This window comes from Rosa rugosa, chromosome 1 (assembly GCF_958449725.1).
Source record: "Rosa rugosa chromosome 1, drRosRugo1.1, whole genome shotgun sequence".
NCBI classification, from domain to species: domain Eukaryota; kingdom Viridiplantae; phylum Streptophyta; class Magnoliopsida; order Rosales; family Rosaceae; genus Rosa; species Rosa rugosa.
This window is the reverse complement of record NC_084820.1, coordinates 19,560,240-19,576,378: the sequence shown is the minus strand read 5'-3', so window position 1 is coordinate 19,576,378 and position 16,139 is coordinate 19,560,240. Positions and strand designations below refer to the sequence as shown.

The window sequence follows — 16,139 nt, the reverse complement described above, 5'->3', positions numbered from 1 at the left end:
GTGAATGATCATTTTTCCTGTAGTGCTAACAAAGAGGTATGATACAGGAAATAATAATAAATTCTAATACAGAGATGTTATACGAAACCCATTAAAATAAAAATATTACGATCAACTCTCTCCCGTTGAGAAACCCTAAAGTCGGGAGTTCTCCGTTTGCTGCAACATTGTGCTCGTTCGGTGGAGCCTCGATGTTTGGGTGGCCTCCGGCCTCCCCACCGTCCTAGGGTTGCTGCCGGACGGGAGATCAATATCTAACACCCATAGGATTTTGTCGGAGGGGTTGTGATCCCGGTTTGGTTAGTTTCGGTTCGGCTGGGCTTGTGGTGGAGGATCAGATCGTGCTGTTACCGATCGATAACCGGTCCCTGCGATGGGTCTCTTGGATCGTCGGCGCCGCCTGGAGTTTCAATCGACAGTGGTGTGGGGCTGTGAGAACCCAGAACGAGGACGGGGTTGTTCCATGATGATGCAGATCGACGGTGTGGCTCAGGAAGACGATGGTCAGCGGCGTGGATCGCGTCTACGGGGGTCGGCGGTATGGATCCGCTGGAACACTGCCCGAAGGTGACAGACGACAAGGGAATGGAAGAAGATGGTGGACTGGGCCCGAATCAGGCTGCTGGGCCTGGAGCAAGCTTCCTTGGTGGACTACCCATGTTGGGCCGCGAACTGTTGGGCTAGGGTTTTGCCCTAGTCCATTGCTATTTGGGCTAGGGTTTAGGCCCTTGGCCCAACCCTATGTTTTTAGCTTTTGTCTAATTACAATAATGTTTCTTGTATTAAGAGCCTAGATCTCTAGCGCCTCCGGCGTAGTACCAATGGAGGATCCTCGCTATCTCTACGTATTTGATGTCTAATGAGTATGTCTATTTCTATGTACCATTGTGGGTACTACCACTATCTTCTTGTCTGCCTATGTCCTTAACTGGCAGCGGAAGGGTATGTAACAGCATATTCTGGCTTGTGATGAATGATATTATTGCCCCTCGGGCCGATTCAAAAAAAAAAAAAAAAATACGAAACCCATTAACATTTAGGCTGTAATCGAATGTATAAACCAAAAACTAAGCCTCCTATATGTTAGATACATACCTGAAATCAAATTATCTATAAAAAAAAATGGTATTCTAATGATCAAGTACCTTTTTAGTACATACCTTACAAATAGAACAACTGTATAATATGTTATTAACCTATGTTTGCTTTCCATTCAAGTGTTTATATGAAAAATATAACATACCTTTTATATAGAAAAAACAGACCACAAAATAGAAAAAATCAAATATAAACCTCGATCTAGGTATTGATTACCAGAGCTTCAATCAATGGTCTAGTTCATCAAGTGTATTTGTTTAGAGCTTGTAGCATATTAAGACTTTTTTGACAAAAACATGTTTTATTTTCTATGTCACTTAATGAGAATTTATTTATGTAATCAACCTAATCAACAGATTTGGGTGTATATTAAAAAAAAGGGGAATTTGATTCTACACCCAAATTCACACACCCCTTTTAGAATAAACACATCCATAAGAGTGTTTTAATATACACCCAAACCAATTAATTAGGTTTATTCAAAATAAAAAAACCTATTAAATAGGGTAAATATTAAAACCCAATGTTGTTAAGAATTACTAAAGCTGCCATTATCAAATTCCCCATTCACCTATTAAATAGGATTAATAGTCAAAATCATCTAGCAAATATTATGGAGTTTGATTGACGTTATTGTTGGTATTACCTTCACTTTAGGTTTTTATCAGTACTTAATTTTAGGTGTTTATATTAATGTCATTATTATCATATAATGATGAATTTTTGGTATGTTTCTTCCTATATATAGAAGCTAGTGAATTCATTCGTCATTTTTTCTTTGGGTGGAGACGTTTCACAAAGTTGCATATGATTTCAAAGGATGATTTCAAACGACCTATTCATGAGGTTTATTTCATCATTTTCTTATGGGTTAGAGACTTTCTTTCAAATAGGTACATATATCATATTCGTAATTCAAATTACCTATTCATCAGATTTATGTAGTATAATATCTTTGTTAATCTTTTGATTTTGTGTAAAGCTTGAATTGGATGGTTTTTTAGTAATTAGAAATTTCAATTTATGAATCTGGTACAAAACTTAGTTTCATTCCTTCAAAATAGAATCGTTGTTTCTAATTACCTGATACTTAGATTGCTTTAATATGTAATACCTATGATTTAGATGTTTGTTTTTGTAGTTTTAAATTATTTGTGTGACTCTATATCATAGGTTGTTTATTCCATAACCTATAGTATTGACAATTAATATACCTATAATTTAGATAATATATTTTGGATATATGTATTTAAATCCTAATAGAGTTTTACCTTTGAAATAGATCTATGAAGGTAATTTGCAATTGTATAAGGAATCACAACATGCAGGGCACTAGTAGTTGAGAGATTTATGAAGACTACATTGCAAAGTGCTAGTCGAGATGACGGATGAAGTGTTATAATGTTCTTTATATTAGGTTCGAAAATGTAAAGTTTATATTTCAATTGTAAAAACAAATTTAAAATTGTTTATTTCAATACTGGATGAACATCATTTACGGTTATACTCATTGTCCCTATTTCAATAAATTTTTAGGTTTATTCCTTCAAAAAGAATGTGTATTTAAATTACCTTGATATTAGAAATAAACTTCTTAATATTGTAAAGTTCATTTTCAATTGTAAAACAATGAATGATAATAATGAGTTTGCTAAATTATAGTGCAAAAACTCTTGCACATTCAAAATTATTCAATGTGCCAAAATTAAGGGATAATTATATATTAAGCAAACTCTACAGTTACACAACTATTATGTGGTCCTTGACCACCCCATAGAATCAGGCACCTATGTGGAGAAAAATGTAGGGGCGGAAAAAAAAAATTCTTGAAGCAATCAATCTACATCAAGTACATTTTACATGGGCTAATTACATTAACTCGACCATTTTAGAAAATTAATGAATATGGAATGATTGTATAACTACACCTATTAGAACGGATAAGCAAAATAACATACCTTAATGAGAGGATGTTTAATCATGTCGAGAAAGAGAAATATTTATATAATAGGAATATAACAGAATCTGATGATACACAATAGGAAATATATAGATCACATCAGAAAGGAAGAAATATAGGATAATTAAGGCAATTAATCGTTTTAAATAAGAGAAAAATCAATGATTAAATTGATTGTATTAAATTCTAAATATTTAAATTCAAAAAATAGTCAACATCTATATTTGAGGAATATTTTATTTATTCAATCAGAATGGCAAAAAAATCAAACTAAAAAATGTGAAAAATGTTAATTATAGATTTAAAACCTATAAGGAATGTTCAATTATGTGAATTGGGTGTAGATTAAAAGAAAATATAGGGATGGGTTTTTCTTAATAGGAGCTTTGTTTTTTGGGTTTTTATCTAATTTTCTCTAAAAAAAAATTATAGATGAGTTTAATCTAATAGGTGTAATCAAATTTGGGTGTAAAATAAAATGCCCCAAAAACTTTTCTTGGCAATAAGAACCAAACGAAAAGAATGTCAAGAGTAATGACGACGCGAATTCTCAACTACTTCAAATGGACTATGAATTCAGAGTAAACGCTCTGCTAGGGTTTTCTCCCCAGCAGCGTTTTGGTAGCGCCGTCAAAGGCACGCAGCGGTGCCTGGACACCGAGACCAATGTCGAGCAAGAGCACGGGCGGCAAGGAAGCCAAGGCTGATCGTTGTTGTGTGAGGAGGCTGGTGGAATCAGATCTGGCCTGAAAGGTAGCAGATCCAGTGGTGGGTCGTCGTAGTGAGCGACTATTTGCTTCTGCTGGCGCTGCGACCTCTGATGGCGGCGAAGCGTCTAACAGTGGCGACGTCTTTGATGGCGGCAACGTTTCTGATGACGGCTATTTGGTCGGCGTCAGAGATGATGATGGCGGTAACTCATGTCTGGGTGCCTAGCGTTTGGGTGTCCAGATCAGAAAACTGGGTGATATGGCTGGGCTGCCTCTGGGTCTATTGTGGAGTCCATTTGGGCTTGAGTTCTCCAAGGATTTGGGACCCAGGAGGTATTTTGAGTATCTTCTTGATCAATTGTGTTATCCATATTATTTCGGGTGTACCATGTTTATGTGCAGGTGGATTGTTCATCTCTACATTCTATAAGAAATCTCAGTATAATATTGTTGTGAGTACCACAATTGCGTGCCTGGCGAACAGTGCTATTTGTGCTGGGACGAATATAGTTTTGATTGGTCTATCGATCTCTTGTATACCCGGATTGCAGATTCTGCTGGTTTCGTCTCCAAATCTCAAGGTCGTGGCAATGGTCTCATTGTTGGTAATTATCTTGAGGAGGCTGGGAATTTACCCTCAGTTGTTTGCTAGTTTCTCTATAAGTGATTCAGAGCAGTATTTTATTGTACATGAACAACCTGTTGGTGTGGTACACCTTCTGGTTTGTTCTAGCTTAGCTCTAGCTTTAAGTCATTTGTGGCTTGTGTCTGCTCCCAAGATTTTTCGGGATGCCATTCTAAACGATTGTAATCGTTAAAGTTTCAATGAATTCACTTTTAAAAAAAAAAGAACCAAACGAAAAGAGAGACAAAGGTAACAGTAGCCTAACACCTCAGCCACTAAAGACATTAGGGATCAAGTTTAAGATCCAACAATATATGTCACCAGGATAGCTAAAATAAAACAGTTCAATATATACTTCAATCTTTCTTTTTCACATGAATATGTGGATGTGAGGAATTGACTTACCAGCTAATCGTTTCAAATGTGTGTGTGTGTGCAGATGCCCGATCTATTCATGTCAGATCGTTATAAAAAACTTTTGTTCTTTAATAAAAAACGGATTGAAACCTATAAAGTTTTAGTCTCAAAGGTAGTTAGAACTACAGCTATTTTCTCCATCTTAATTAACGTTCAAACTGGTACTACCAGGATATGAATTTTGAAAAGGAAAACGAAATAGGCAATATATCAATGACGACTGAGCATGACAGGGGAAAACCACAACACTCAGATTTCCATAGATCTGAATAAGTTTGAGCAAAATGTTGATGAATCTATACATACACAACTAGCTAGCTTATAACATAGCTAGTTCTAGCTAGTCATCGGAAAATCACCATCCCACCTGACATCGTTAAACACTTTTGAACGGCGTCCGGGCTCTTCGTACAAGTGACACCCTTCGTCGAAGTTCTGCGAATAGCTCACCGCATCATACTGAAATGACACAGCTTTGCTTGATCCATATATGCTTCTGCTTCTGCGCCTATCGCTCACCATTCTCCTGAGAAAGTTTCGCCATCTCCGGCTTCTCTTGTTTTCGCCACAGCTCTCCATGCGAGTGTATCCCATTTCTTCCTGCACCGGGAAGCACGACGGCGACATCATGCACCCCGGAAGGTAAGTCGATCGCCTGGGAGGAAGATCCCCCTCCATTGAGTAGTTTTACCGAACAAGCTAGTTCTCGGTGTATAGGTTTGCAGCTGTTGCCAGTACTAGAGCTTGGGCAATGTGAGTTGGGGGAAGATGATGCTACCTGTATATCTATATGTAGGTACTGATTATATTAAGCATGATCAACGTAAAATGTTATCGGTTACCACCGATTTCGTGGGCCTTATACATGTTTTGAGTATGAAAATGATGGCACATTGCAGAGACAGACAAAACCTCACATGTCCCAAAAGCATATTCACACCAATTGTCCTAGAATAATTGTTTTGGTGGGTTATTCTAAGCATGGATGTGAGAAGAAGGCTGGGGATTTTATGTTATCTACCAAAACTTCAAACTTACCTTATTTTCTTTCTCTTGACAAACTTGGATATAATTTAGATTTGAAATCTCATCTTAGATTTGAACGTACTTATAATTTTTTTAAGCAAGAGGAATTTTATTGAAATTAAAAGAAACGAAGAAGAGAACATGTAGAAAGAGGGTTATGATGATAACCCTTTTTTATAAAAAAAAAACATAATGGAGCATAACCAAACGGAATAAAAAAGAAATGGGTTATTATCACAAATGGTACCTGAATTATACATCAATCTTATCGATGGTACCTGAACTTCAATTTTGATCACAACCAGTACCTGAACTTTTCAATTTCATTTTAAATGGTACCTAAAGCCACCTTCAGTCACTATTCCAGCCAAAAAAGCCAAATCTAAAATTAAAAAAAATTAAAAAAAAAGTTCAAGGCAAGTCTATTACCAAAAAGATCATCACTATATATGATCGCAACCCTTGAAATCATCAAAGATCATCACTATGATCGCCTTACATGCTGTTTTTAGTCGGAATAGTGACCGGAGGTGGCTCTAGGTACCATTTAAAATGAAATCGAAAAGTTTGGGTACTGGTTGTGATCAAAATTGAAGTTCAGGTACCATCGATAAGATTGAGGTATAATTCAGGTACCATTTGTGATAATAACCCAAAAGAAATTTAAGAAATTCAATTAGGTGTCATGAGTTAAAAATTGAGCTAAACAGTATATATGAGGCCTATGCCCGACGGGGTGTCAACCCTGCAAACAAACTTGGTGAGGCTTGTTTGTTACCTTAATTCAATTTCTTTTGCTAAAACTTCGAGCGAACTCCTTACAATTATACATTCAAGAATTTATAAGCATATACAAACTCTACCTCAAATTACATTTTGCAACTCTTTTCTCGCTAAAGGATCAAGTAGGAATTGGCCGGGAATCCAATTTTACATGATATATAATCAGACAAAGACTTGCATACGACATGCTTGTCACGTGGCTAGTACGGATGCCTAATTAAAACTCACAAAACCTTAATTTTTTTATGAAATTACCCACATTTTATTAAAGTAAAATACCCAAAACACATAATGCATATACACTGATTGGTCAGCCGTACCACACACATAGCACGATTGATGTACGCAAGTTCGGATGTGTGTTGGCTGATTCAACTGATATCATGTTCATTGACATGTCTACCTTAATGATGAGATCAATATGAACGAAGGAAAGAGAAAAAAAAAACAAGTAAGAAATTAAGCACATAGTTAGCAATGATTAGCTCGTAGACAAATTGAAAAAGCAAACTGAACCAAAATGATTAAAAGGAATTGTTGACAGCCATGAAAACTTTTCAAGATAAGAAAGAGAGAAATTGGTTAGGCGTACTGTGTAGGCATGTGTGTTCTGATTTGATTTCAAATCCACACCCACCACCAAAATTTGTGGGGACTCGGAACTTGTCGTGTTTCTGTAATTTCTAAGAGAAGAGATAAGAAGCAGAGGACAATGGCGACAGTGTAGCAGACCCCGAGTTTAGAATCTTATCATTAATTTTTCATTATATTAAGATGTTTTCATAAGCAAACCATTAGCATCTGCGGGGATAGCTCAGTTGGGAGAGCGTCAGACTGAAGATCTGAAGGTCAGGTGTTCGATCCACCTTCACCGCATTGTATTTTGAATTTCTTTGTTGTATTTCACTAATTTTGAATTATTTATTTGTAAACATGGGGCAATTTATCAGTAAGCTGGAATAGCTCAGTTGGTTAGAGCGTGTGGCTGTTAACCACAAGGTCGGAGGTTCAAGCCCTCCTTCTAGCGCGTCCTAATATTTTTTCTTCTCTTTATGTTTTTGGTGCCCAACTGCCAAGCTTGACAGTACACAAAGAGAAGTGACCTCATTATTTCTTTTGTTCGGTTTAATCAAGTTCGATTTTATTGAACGGCATCATGAGACTTTAAAACTAGCTAAACATACGAGTAAAACTATATTTTACACAAAGAGAATTAGAGAAGTGACCTCATTATTTCTTTTGTTCGGTTTAATCAAGTTCGATTTTATTGAACGGCGTCATGAGACTTTAAAACTAGCCAAACATACGAGTAAAACTATATTTTTGCCCCGCACACTAGCTAAAAGAACTCAAAGAAAACTAAACCAAATATTAACTTAGGATTTGGCTTGGTTAATTTACTCAAATTTGACCATCAAAAATGTCAATGCCTCGCGCAATTTTAAAGAGTGTTTGCTAGTCTTTTTATTTTATTTTTTCACTTTCATTCAAATAGGAAGAAAAATTACAAGTAGGGTTACTATACAATGAGTTTACTACTAACTCAAAGTCAGATCAACTGATCCGAACATGCCTTCATGTATCTAATAACACAAAAACAAGGTAAAAAATCACTAATGACTTTGCGACATTGAGTTTTGACATGTTCAACACTTAACTCACTGATTTTTTTTTTTAAATATTACTTAGCTCACTTATATTTAACGTTATTGTTAATGCTTTGACCCGTGGGGATCTAATTAACGATAAGTAGAGAGAGAGAGAGAGATTGACACGAGATGTATAGTGGTTCGCCTCCGCATGTGCGGGAGACTACGTCCACTTGAAAGCTATACTAGTGTGTCGAGCCTTGCGGCCTAACAAGATTACAAAGTATGTAATGGAATGAATTCTAAGTGGGAGGAGCAATCCTTTTATAGATGAAGGAATGCTCTTCCTCTACATGTTTTTCGATGTGGGATAAGCAACCACACAATTCTAGTCTAAAAAGCCTAGTTGTGAGGGCATCTTGGCAAGGGCGGGAACGTGGCTTCCCGGAGGCGGATTTGCGACTTCCGGATACCGTGGTGTAACTTGAACATAGGGCTACACGATGGATGTCGTGTTTGGGCCTTGCCATGTCTCGTGGATGTCCCAAAGTAGGGGTTACTTATGCTTGGTGAGATAGCAAATACTCCATATTATTGGAGGTATGTACAGTTATCTTACCCTTAACTCACTATCGTTAAATCTCTCGTTAAAAGTCGTTAAATTGAGAATATATTTGTCTAAACACTAAATAATACACCATGAAATAACAAATATAGCCACCAAACTGACAATAGATCATGAAATAACAAATATAGCCACCAAACTGACAATAGACATCATAACATGTGCATGATTCATATGTGTGTAGTAGGTAACTAGAGAATGAAAGAAAAACCCTAGGGTTTTTAGCAGAGAGAGCGACATCGCCTTCTCGTCGGATCTAGCAGCGGAGGCTTCTCGTCGGCAGTGGACGTGGTCTACGAGGGAGGCAGAGGAGTGTGGTCGTCGCTTGGGTTGAAGAGCAGGTGTCAGGGTATGTTTCAATTCGACAACGGAGGTGGTTAGTTTTGTTTGGGTTCCGGGTTTCTACGGTCTCAGATTGTGGAGGTTTTGGATCGGAGTTGATCATCATGTGGTGGTGATCGAAAGATAGTACTGGTTCTCAGTTTGTGGGGAAAGCCCTGTGAGGTCTGGTCGTGTTGGTGGATTTGGGGTTGAGAGGCTTCGATCAAATTTCTTGCTTTATCTGGGCTTCTGGATTGAATTGCTCCAGATTACAATGGCTTGAGTGTAGCTCTCATGTTTGTTTGGCGAGGCAAGCTGCCGGAGTTGAGAACGGTGGTGACAAGCTGACATCAGGGGCGACAAAGGGCTCTTGCCAGCCGGTTTGATTGGATTTGGGCCCTTGGATATGGGCCTGGGATGTGGGTTCATTAACCCATGGGATCAATTGAGCAGGCTTGATTCTCTATAGGATTGGGCCAGTTTGGAGGATACTTTGACACCCTCATTCATTACCTAGTGCCTTGCTCTGGCCTGACTTGAGAATTTTGACCTATTTGGGTAGATTAGGCATTTTTTATGGTCTTTAAAAGACTAGTATAATTCAGATCATGATTTCGGCGAAATTGGTAATTATTTCGAGTTGGACTGGTGTATTTCAAGCGGCTTTGAATGAGGAATTGGCTCCTATTTATTTGTTGGGAAGTAGCTTTCTATCTCGTACCATAATTGCGTGATTGGTGAATGGTTGGCTAGAAGATGATTTTGCCTCAGAAGACACGGACTAGTACTTAGATAGGAACTTGATTGTTACCTCGCTATTTTTTCTGTCTTTTAAGAGTATGTAGACTCTGACTTTTTAGCTGGTTAAATAATTAATAATGTAATGAATCCTTATTTCAAAAAAATAAAAATAAAAAAGACGCCGGCTTACGAAAAAATGTTCGGAAGTCAATCAACCAACAATGTGCTAATCTTGAAGAAATAGGGGTCTAGTGAGCTAATTGTGGGGTGCATTTAGAAAGAAATACTCTTACCCCAACTCAAATAACAACCTCACAGTCTGACAATGACTTCGAGCTGGTGAAAATCCTCCTGAGGAACCATTCAAAAGCTTCGGTGGCCAAATTTGTCTCACAGAATACCCCAAAACCGATCATGCCATATCTATGAAAGAGTCCCTTTGTGGCTAAGAAACGAGAACTTTGGATAGGCCTTTCATGGTGATGGTTTTGGTGTCACCATATCGTTGATTATGAAACCTCAACTCTAACACCTAGTAGTAGGAGGACAAGGACAAAACCGGAACACAAGATTAAAGGTTTTGTGTTTATACCACCAAAATCTCTCCCAACCCAACTGAAACTGAACCCAGAACCATGGCACTGGCATTGGCCCTTCGCAGGCTTTCCTCTTCTGTGGACAAGCCCATTCGTCCTCTCTTCAATGCCACCTCTCACTATTACATGGTCCTTATTTCTCATATCTGTTCTGTTCTAGAATTGAATGCATGAAAATATAATCACTGAACCCCTTTTTTTTTGTGTGCTACTTTTACAGTCATCTTTGCCCAATGAAGCTGTCTATGAGAAGGAGAAGAACGGTGTCAGTGTAAGTTGTTATATACCGGGTTTTATCAATATTAGTTTTTTCCTTGCTTTGAGTCTCTGTTTTTGTTGGTGGGTTTTGTCCCCATATTAGTTTTTATGCAAAGACATAGTAAAAGCTGTTTTCTTGCAGTGGCCTAAGCAACTGAATGCTCCATTGGAGGCTGTGGATCCTGAGATTGCTGACATCATTGAGCACGAGAAAGCCAGGCAATGGAAGGTATGATTTTTTTAGTATATGATCAAAATCAAGACTTTGTTATGATGGATATAGTAATTGTTTGATTCCTAGACTCCTAGTGAAAGGATTTGAGGCTTATTTTTTAGTGAAGAATGTGTGCTGTTTTTGAAACCAGTTTAATGTTCTGTTATATGAGTGCTGAGAAAAACTTGAATAATCTAGGCCATAATTCAGAAAAGTTTTTGGTTCATTTTTGCATGATTTCTTGGTGAGAGGTCAATGATGATGAAAGTTTCTTTACAGCATTTATAGGTAAGTGATGGTGTGTTCTTTAACTTTATCTCTAATTAGAATTCTTTGTTTTTCCTAAAGGGCCTAGAACTGATACCTTCAGAGAACTTCACATCAGTCTCTGTGATGCAAGCAGTTGGGTCAGTCATGACCAACAAATACAGTGAAGGGTATCCTGGGGCAAGATACTATGGAGGAAATGAGTATGTGAAATCTTATCAACCATTTCCGTTTAGTTCTAATGTGAAGAACAATGAAAAAGAGAAAAACTAACAAGTAACTTTGCCTTTTCAGGTTCATTGACATGGCAGAAACCTTGTGCCAGAAACGTGCTTTGGAAGCTTTTCGGTTGGACCCAGCAAAATGGGGAGGTAAATTCTTATGGCATGAGCAGCCTCGGTCTATTTGTTATGATAGTGAAAGTAGCATACATGTGCACCATTCATCTCAACATTCAGCAGGACCATATCTTCATATTCCACCCTAAATTATATAGAAGATGTAGTTGTCAGTATTTGTCTTGCATTGGTATACTAGAAGCACTGCATTATAACAGAATCTAAGCTGTTACTTAATAAAGCATTCACCCCATCAATTATATCTCTGAATTATAGTTTTAGCAATGTCTCTAATATACATATATATTAACAGGGGCTACAACCTTTTCTTTTACATGATTGTCATCTTTCTTTTATCGCAGTCAACGTGCAGCCTTTGTCAGGATCTCCAGCTAATTTTCATGTTTACACTGCATTGTTAAAACCTCATGATAGAATCATGGCTCTTGATCTTCCTCATGGTGGTCATCTTTCTCATGGTTATCAGGTACTTAATATTTCCATTATATGGTTTCTGCTGTGACTAATATCAGTTCATGATCATTTTTCATCTGTTTTATTGGCGACGTGCAGACTGACACCAAAAAGATATCAGCTGTGTCAATCTTTTTTGAGACAATGCCATACAGATTGGATGAGAGCACTGGTTACATTGACTACGACCAGGTAGCTTGGAGATTTGTAATTAAAATGATTCTTGCATTGTTACATTGTTGTCTTGTGCCGTTTAGTCAACATAATGCTTGTTAAGATGTCATGATGTGTGGATGCTCCTATTGCACAAAAGAGGACTATATGAAGAGCAATAAAAACCAAACATTAACATGTTGCAAATTAAAACCTAGTAGTTCATTAGTAAGAATAGTAAAGATATCTTTTAAATATCCTAAAAAACCAGTTATTTAAGTCAGAATTGTGTTGAATGATTTAAACCACAATACTTTACCAATAGAGGTCTTGCTTGTGATACAGAAACAGCTGGTTTATGTTTTGTTACCTATCTTAATAGAAGCTTCATTTGACATGATTAACAATGACTTGCAGTTGGAGAAAAGTGCCACTCTCTTCAGGCCAAAATTAATAGTTGCTGGTGCTAGTGCTTATGCACGTTTGTACGATTATGCACGCATTCGCAAGGTAAACTCCTTTGGATTGATCTATAGTATTAGTGTCCCACATCCTAACAGCTTAAGCTTTTGATCCCAAGTTTTAATTCCTTCAACTGCAACCTCCCAGTTTACTTTGATTTCCATGTTTGGGCTCTCAGTAGTGGTGGAGACAGCCCCAGACATAACAGGCTTAGAGTATAATCATGTTATTTGGCCAAAGTTTACATTTTATGTAATTGGCAGGTATGCGACAAACAAAAAGCTATCCTGTTGGCAGATATGGCACATATCAGTGGGTTGGTGGCAGCTGGTGTCATCCCATCTCCTTTTGAGTATGCAGATGTAGTGACCACCACAACACACAAGTCACTTCGTGGCCCTCGTGGTGCCATGATTTTCTTCAGGAAGGGTCTAAAAGAGACTAACAAACAAGGGAAAGAGGTGAATGTTCAAGATCACAATTCAAAATTTATTTAGACTTTCCTAGTAAACTATAGTGTTACTTATATTTTGGGGATATCTGTTGTCCCCTATATTGAATATAATTTGAAAAGTTAACTGAATGTTTTAACTGTCCCAAAGGTGTTTTATGACTACGAAGACAAAATCAATCAAGCTGTCTTTCCTGGGCTTCAAGGTGGTCCACACAACCACACCATCACTGGTTTGGCAGTTGCACTGAAACAGGTAGGCATGTGGATTAAGATAGATTCCATCACATTTTTTATTTTTGTTTTTATAAGCCAATTCCACTGCCACTGCCACTGCAATGTTTACATTCATTTATGGCAATGAGTGATATGTAGTGGGAATTGTTTGTGTTGACTGTTGAGAATGGTGTTTGTTATGTGAGTTGAGTCTCAACTCTTCCACCCATATGATGCTGGTTGCTAATGGTTCATATTTTCGCCTCTTGTGTAATATGCAGGCTACTACTCCAGAGTACAAAGCCTATCAAGAGCAAGTTCTCAGTAATTGCTCCAGATTTGCACAGGTATAAATTTATTCTTCTTAAAACTATATATGTCTTATGAGGGGAGAAAAAAAAGATAGAGAAAACAGTATCAGACATTTCCAGATTTCCTTTGTTCACAGTGAATTCTCAATAACATGTTGTTCTCTGACTAGTACATGTTTCTAAAATTTACTTCCAGCATTCTAATCGGTAAAATTGTCGAAACATGCAGTCATTGAATGAGAAGGGCTATGAACTTGTTTCTGGCGGAACTGAGAACCATTTAGTTTTGGTGAATTTGAAGAACAAGGTAACTGAGACAACTTTTCATTTTTGGAATACTAGAGAGAAGTTTCTGGGTTTCTATAATTTGTTTGTGTAGTTATAAATGCAAATCTAATAATTGGGTTGGGATGCAATTAAGTACTAATGGTGTAGTGTAGCATATAGTTTTCTCTACCATGAAAAATCTGCTGACACCACCATTTCTTAAAATCTCAGGGCATTGACGGCTCCAGGGTTGAAAAGGTGTTGGAAGCTGTTCACATTGCAGCCAACAAAAACACTGTTCCTGGAGATGTGTCTGCCATGGTTCCTGGTGGCATCAGGATGGGTAAAGGCTTCTCACGATTCTGGTTCTTCTTGTACTCCTTTTCTGAGCCTGTTAAATTTTCAGTTTTCAGTAGCCTTATCTCGTGGTTCTTCTTGCAACTTCAGGAACTCCGGCTCTGACATCTAGGGGATTTGTTGAGGAGGATTTCGCTAAAGTTGCAGATTTTTTTGATGCTGCTGTGAAGTTGGCAGTGAAGGTCAAGGGGGAAGCCAAAGGTTACTAGCATCTTTAATATCATAACATAAATTATTTCTCACCAAAGTTTTGTTAACGTACATGTACTGTTTATCATAGTTGGCTGTTGGCACTCCTAGTTCTTGCATCTGCTAACATGGAATACATTTCTTCATTTTCCGCATGCCAGGAACGAAGTTGAAGGACTTCTTGGCAGCACTGCCTGCCCCTCACTTTCAGTCTGAAATTGCAAAGCTCCGCCATGATGTCGAGGAGTATGCCAAGCAATTTCCTACAGTTGGATTTGAGAAGGAAACGATGAAGTACAAGAACTGAAAGAAATCATGTTGTGTTAGGTACGGGATCACCTGAATACTCTTCAAGTCATATATATGTATTGCTAGATGAAGCTTTTGAGGTGTTGAACTTTCAGTTAGTTGTTTCTACATTGAAAACTTAAATCCCAAAGAAATTAAACAAATTATCAGCATGGATGAAACAGATACTGTTTTAGGACTTGTGCTGTGTGTAATAGTCTTGAAACAGATCGATACAAACTAAGGATCAATTGCTTTGTACTGCTAGCTCTCTTCGACTAGCTGCTGATGTAGTTATGCGGTATGTGGAACAGGCATGGTGCAGGCATCATCAGAGTTTTCTTGAATGAAGAAGGAGAAGGATCATGTCAAGATGAAGCTCCATCGAGCTATAGTTTATTAAATTTCAGCAAAACCTGATGAATGTATATAAATGTATCAGTTTGAGGATTTACAATGCAATAAACCTGCCTTATTGAAATGGAAAAAAGAAAAGGAAAAGTACTTTCACCATGATTTGGTCAGCATGAAACACTCTTATATTATGTCCAATGAGCAAATTTATTGCATGATAACATCAGCTTTACTGCAAAAAATTGTCTTTATCATTATATTCAAATATATATAAGATCCATTTAGTATTTATTGGAGTCTGTATGCGTCAAGGTTCGAAATTTTCTAGTAGTTCAGTTTTATGAAAATTTCGAATCTTCAAATTTATGGAAATTTCGATATATCTCGGTCATTATTGGAACCCATATACATGCTTTTTTTTAAAGATATTATAGATTCATTCAAATATTGGTGAGGTCAAATTACAGAATTCAGGTAATTTCGAAGAAATCTAAATACATCAAATTGAGGGAGCAACCTTGTAATATCCGTTCATACTACTATTTATTATTTATGTGAAAGACTTTTACCAGGGATATGGATGAAATTTTGTTGGTAAAAGAATTTACTGACGAAATTTCTTTAGTAAGAGGACTTTGTGGACCAAATTTTTGTTAGCGAAGTGCATGTTTTTTAGATTTTTATTATTTTGTGGGCAAAAGAAACAAGAGATTTCGTTGGTAGAAGGATATGCTAATTTCACTAGTAAAAAAATATGTGGACAAAATTGCGTGGGTAAAAGGATATTGAGTGATTTATTTGTCTCTTACAGTTCCTTAATCAGATGAACAATTGTGAGTTTAAACCTATTTCAAGTGGTTCATTTGTCTCTCCTACAAAGTCTTCATTTTTCACCCATTTTATTTCACTCCGATTCATTCTCAATAAATACAATTTTTTTTTTGTTTTTAACAAAATTTGACCTTGTTATTATAGTCTTCTAAGAACAATTGTATAAGGGATGGCCCCACTGTTTTGGTCTTTTGTTATTATAGTCTTTTGTTCTCCCA

At 37.1% G+C, this 16,139-nt stretch overlaps 1 protein-coding gene and 2 non-coding genes across 4 annotated transcripts; all 3 read left to right on the top strand.

The window, feature by feature from the left end:
- The first annotated feature begins 7,422 nt into the window (after positions 1 to 7,422).
- Positions 7,423 to 7,495, top strand: TRNAF-GAA (transfer RNA phenylalanine (anticodon GAA)). Its single transcript has one exon. It is a non-coding gene; the product is annotated as a tRNA-Phe (tRNA).
- A 77-nt stretch (positions 7,496 to 7,572) lies between these two features.
- TRNAN-GUU (transfer RNA asparagine (anticodon GUU)) lies at positions 7,573 to 7,646 on the top strand. Its single transcript has one exon. It is a non-coding gene; the product is annotated as a tRNA-Asn (tRNA).
- A 2,643-nt stretch (positions 7,647 to 10,289) lies between these two features.
- On the top strand, positions 10,290 to 15,249 carry LOC133722795 (serine hydroxymethyltransferase, mitochondrial). Of its 2 annotated transcripts, none has more exons than XM_062149670.1 (16): positions 10,290 to 10,620; positions 10,712 to 10,762; positions 10,892 to 10,978; positions 11,312 to 11,433; positions 11,525 to 11,601; positions 11,931 to 12,055; positions 12,142 to 12,234; positions 12,613 to 12,705; positions 12,921 to 13,118; positions 13,260 to 13,364; positions 13,606 to 13,671; positions 13,865 to 13,942; positions 14,134 to 14,245; positions 14,350 to 14,460; positions 14,610 to 14,775; positions 15,005 to 15,249. In XM_062149670.1, the coding sequence occupies exons 1-15, from the start codon at positions 10,531 to 10,533 to the stop codon at positions 14,753 to 14,755; spliced, it is 1,554 nt and encodes a 517-aa protein (XP_062005654.1). In that variant the 5' UTR covers positions 10,290 to 10,530; the 3' UTR covers positions 14,756 to 14,775; positions 15,005 to 15,249. The 2 variants fall into 2 exon arrangements, with proteins under 2 accessions (XP_062005654.1, XP_062005648.1); XM_062149664.1 differs by having other exon boundaries at positions 10,291 to 10,620; positions 15,051 to 15,249.
- Positions 15,250 to 16,139: the final 890 nt, after the last annotated feature.

What these genes read in the sequence shown, in the direction of transcription:
- LOC133722795 (XM_062149670.1), top strand. Translation starts at nt 10,531, where the DNA reads ATGGCACTGGCATTGGCCCTTCGCAGGCTTTCCTCTTCTGTGGACAAG. An exon ending in ATTGCTCCAGATTTGCACAG is followed by an intron (nt 13,672 to 13,864) that starts GTATAAATTTAT and finishes CGAAACATGCAG; the next exon opens with TCATTGAATGAGAAGGGCTA. An exon ending in TGGTGAATTTGAAGAACAAG is followed by an intron (nt 13,943 to 14,133) that starts GTAACTGAGACA and finishes TTAAAATCTCAG; the next exon opens with GGCATTGACGGCTCCAGGGT.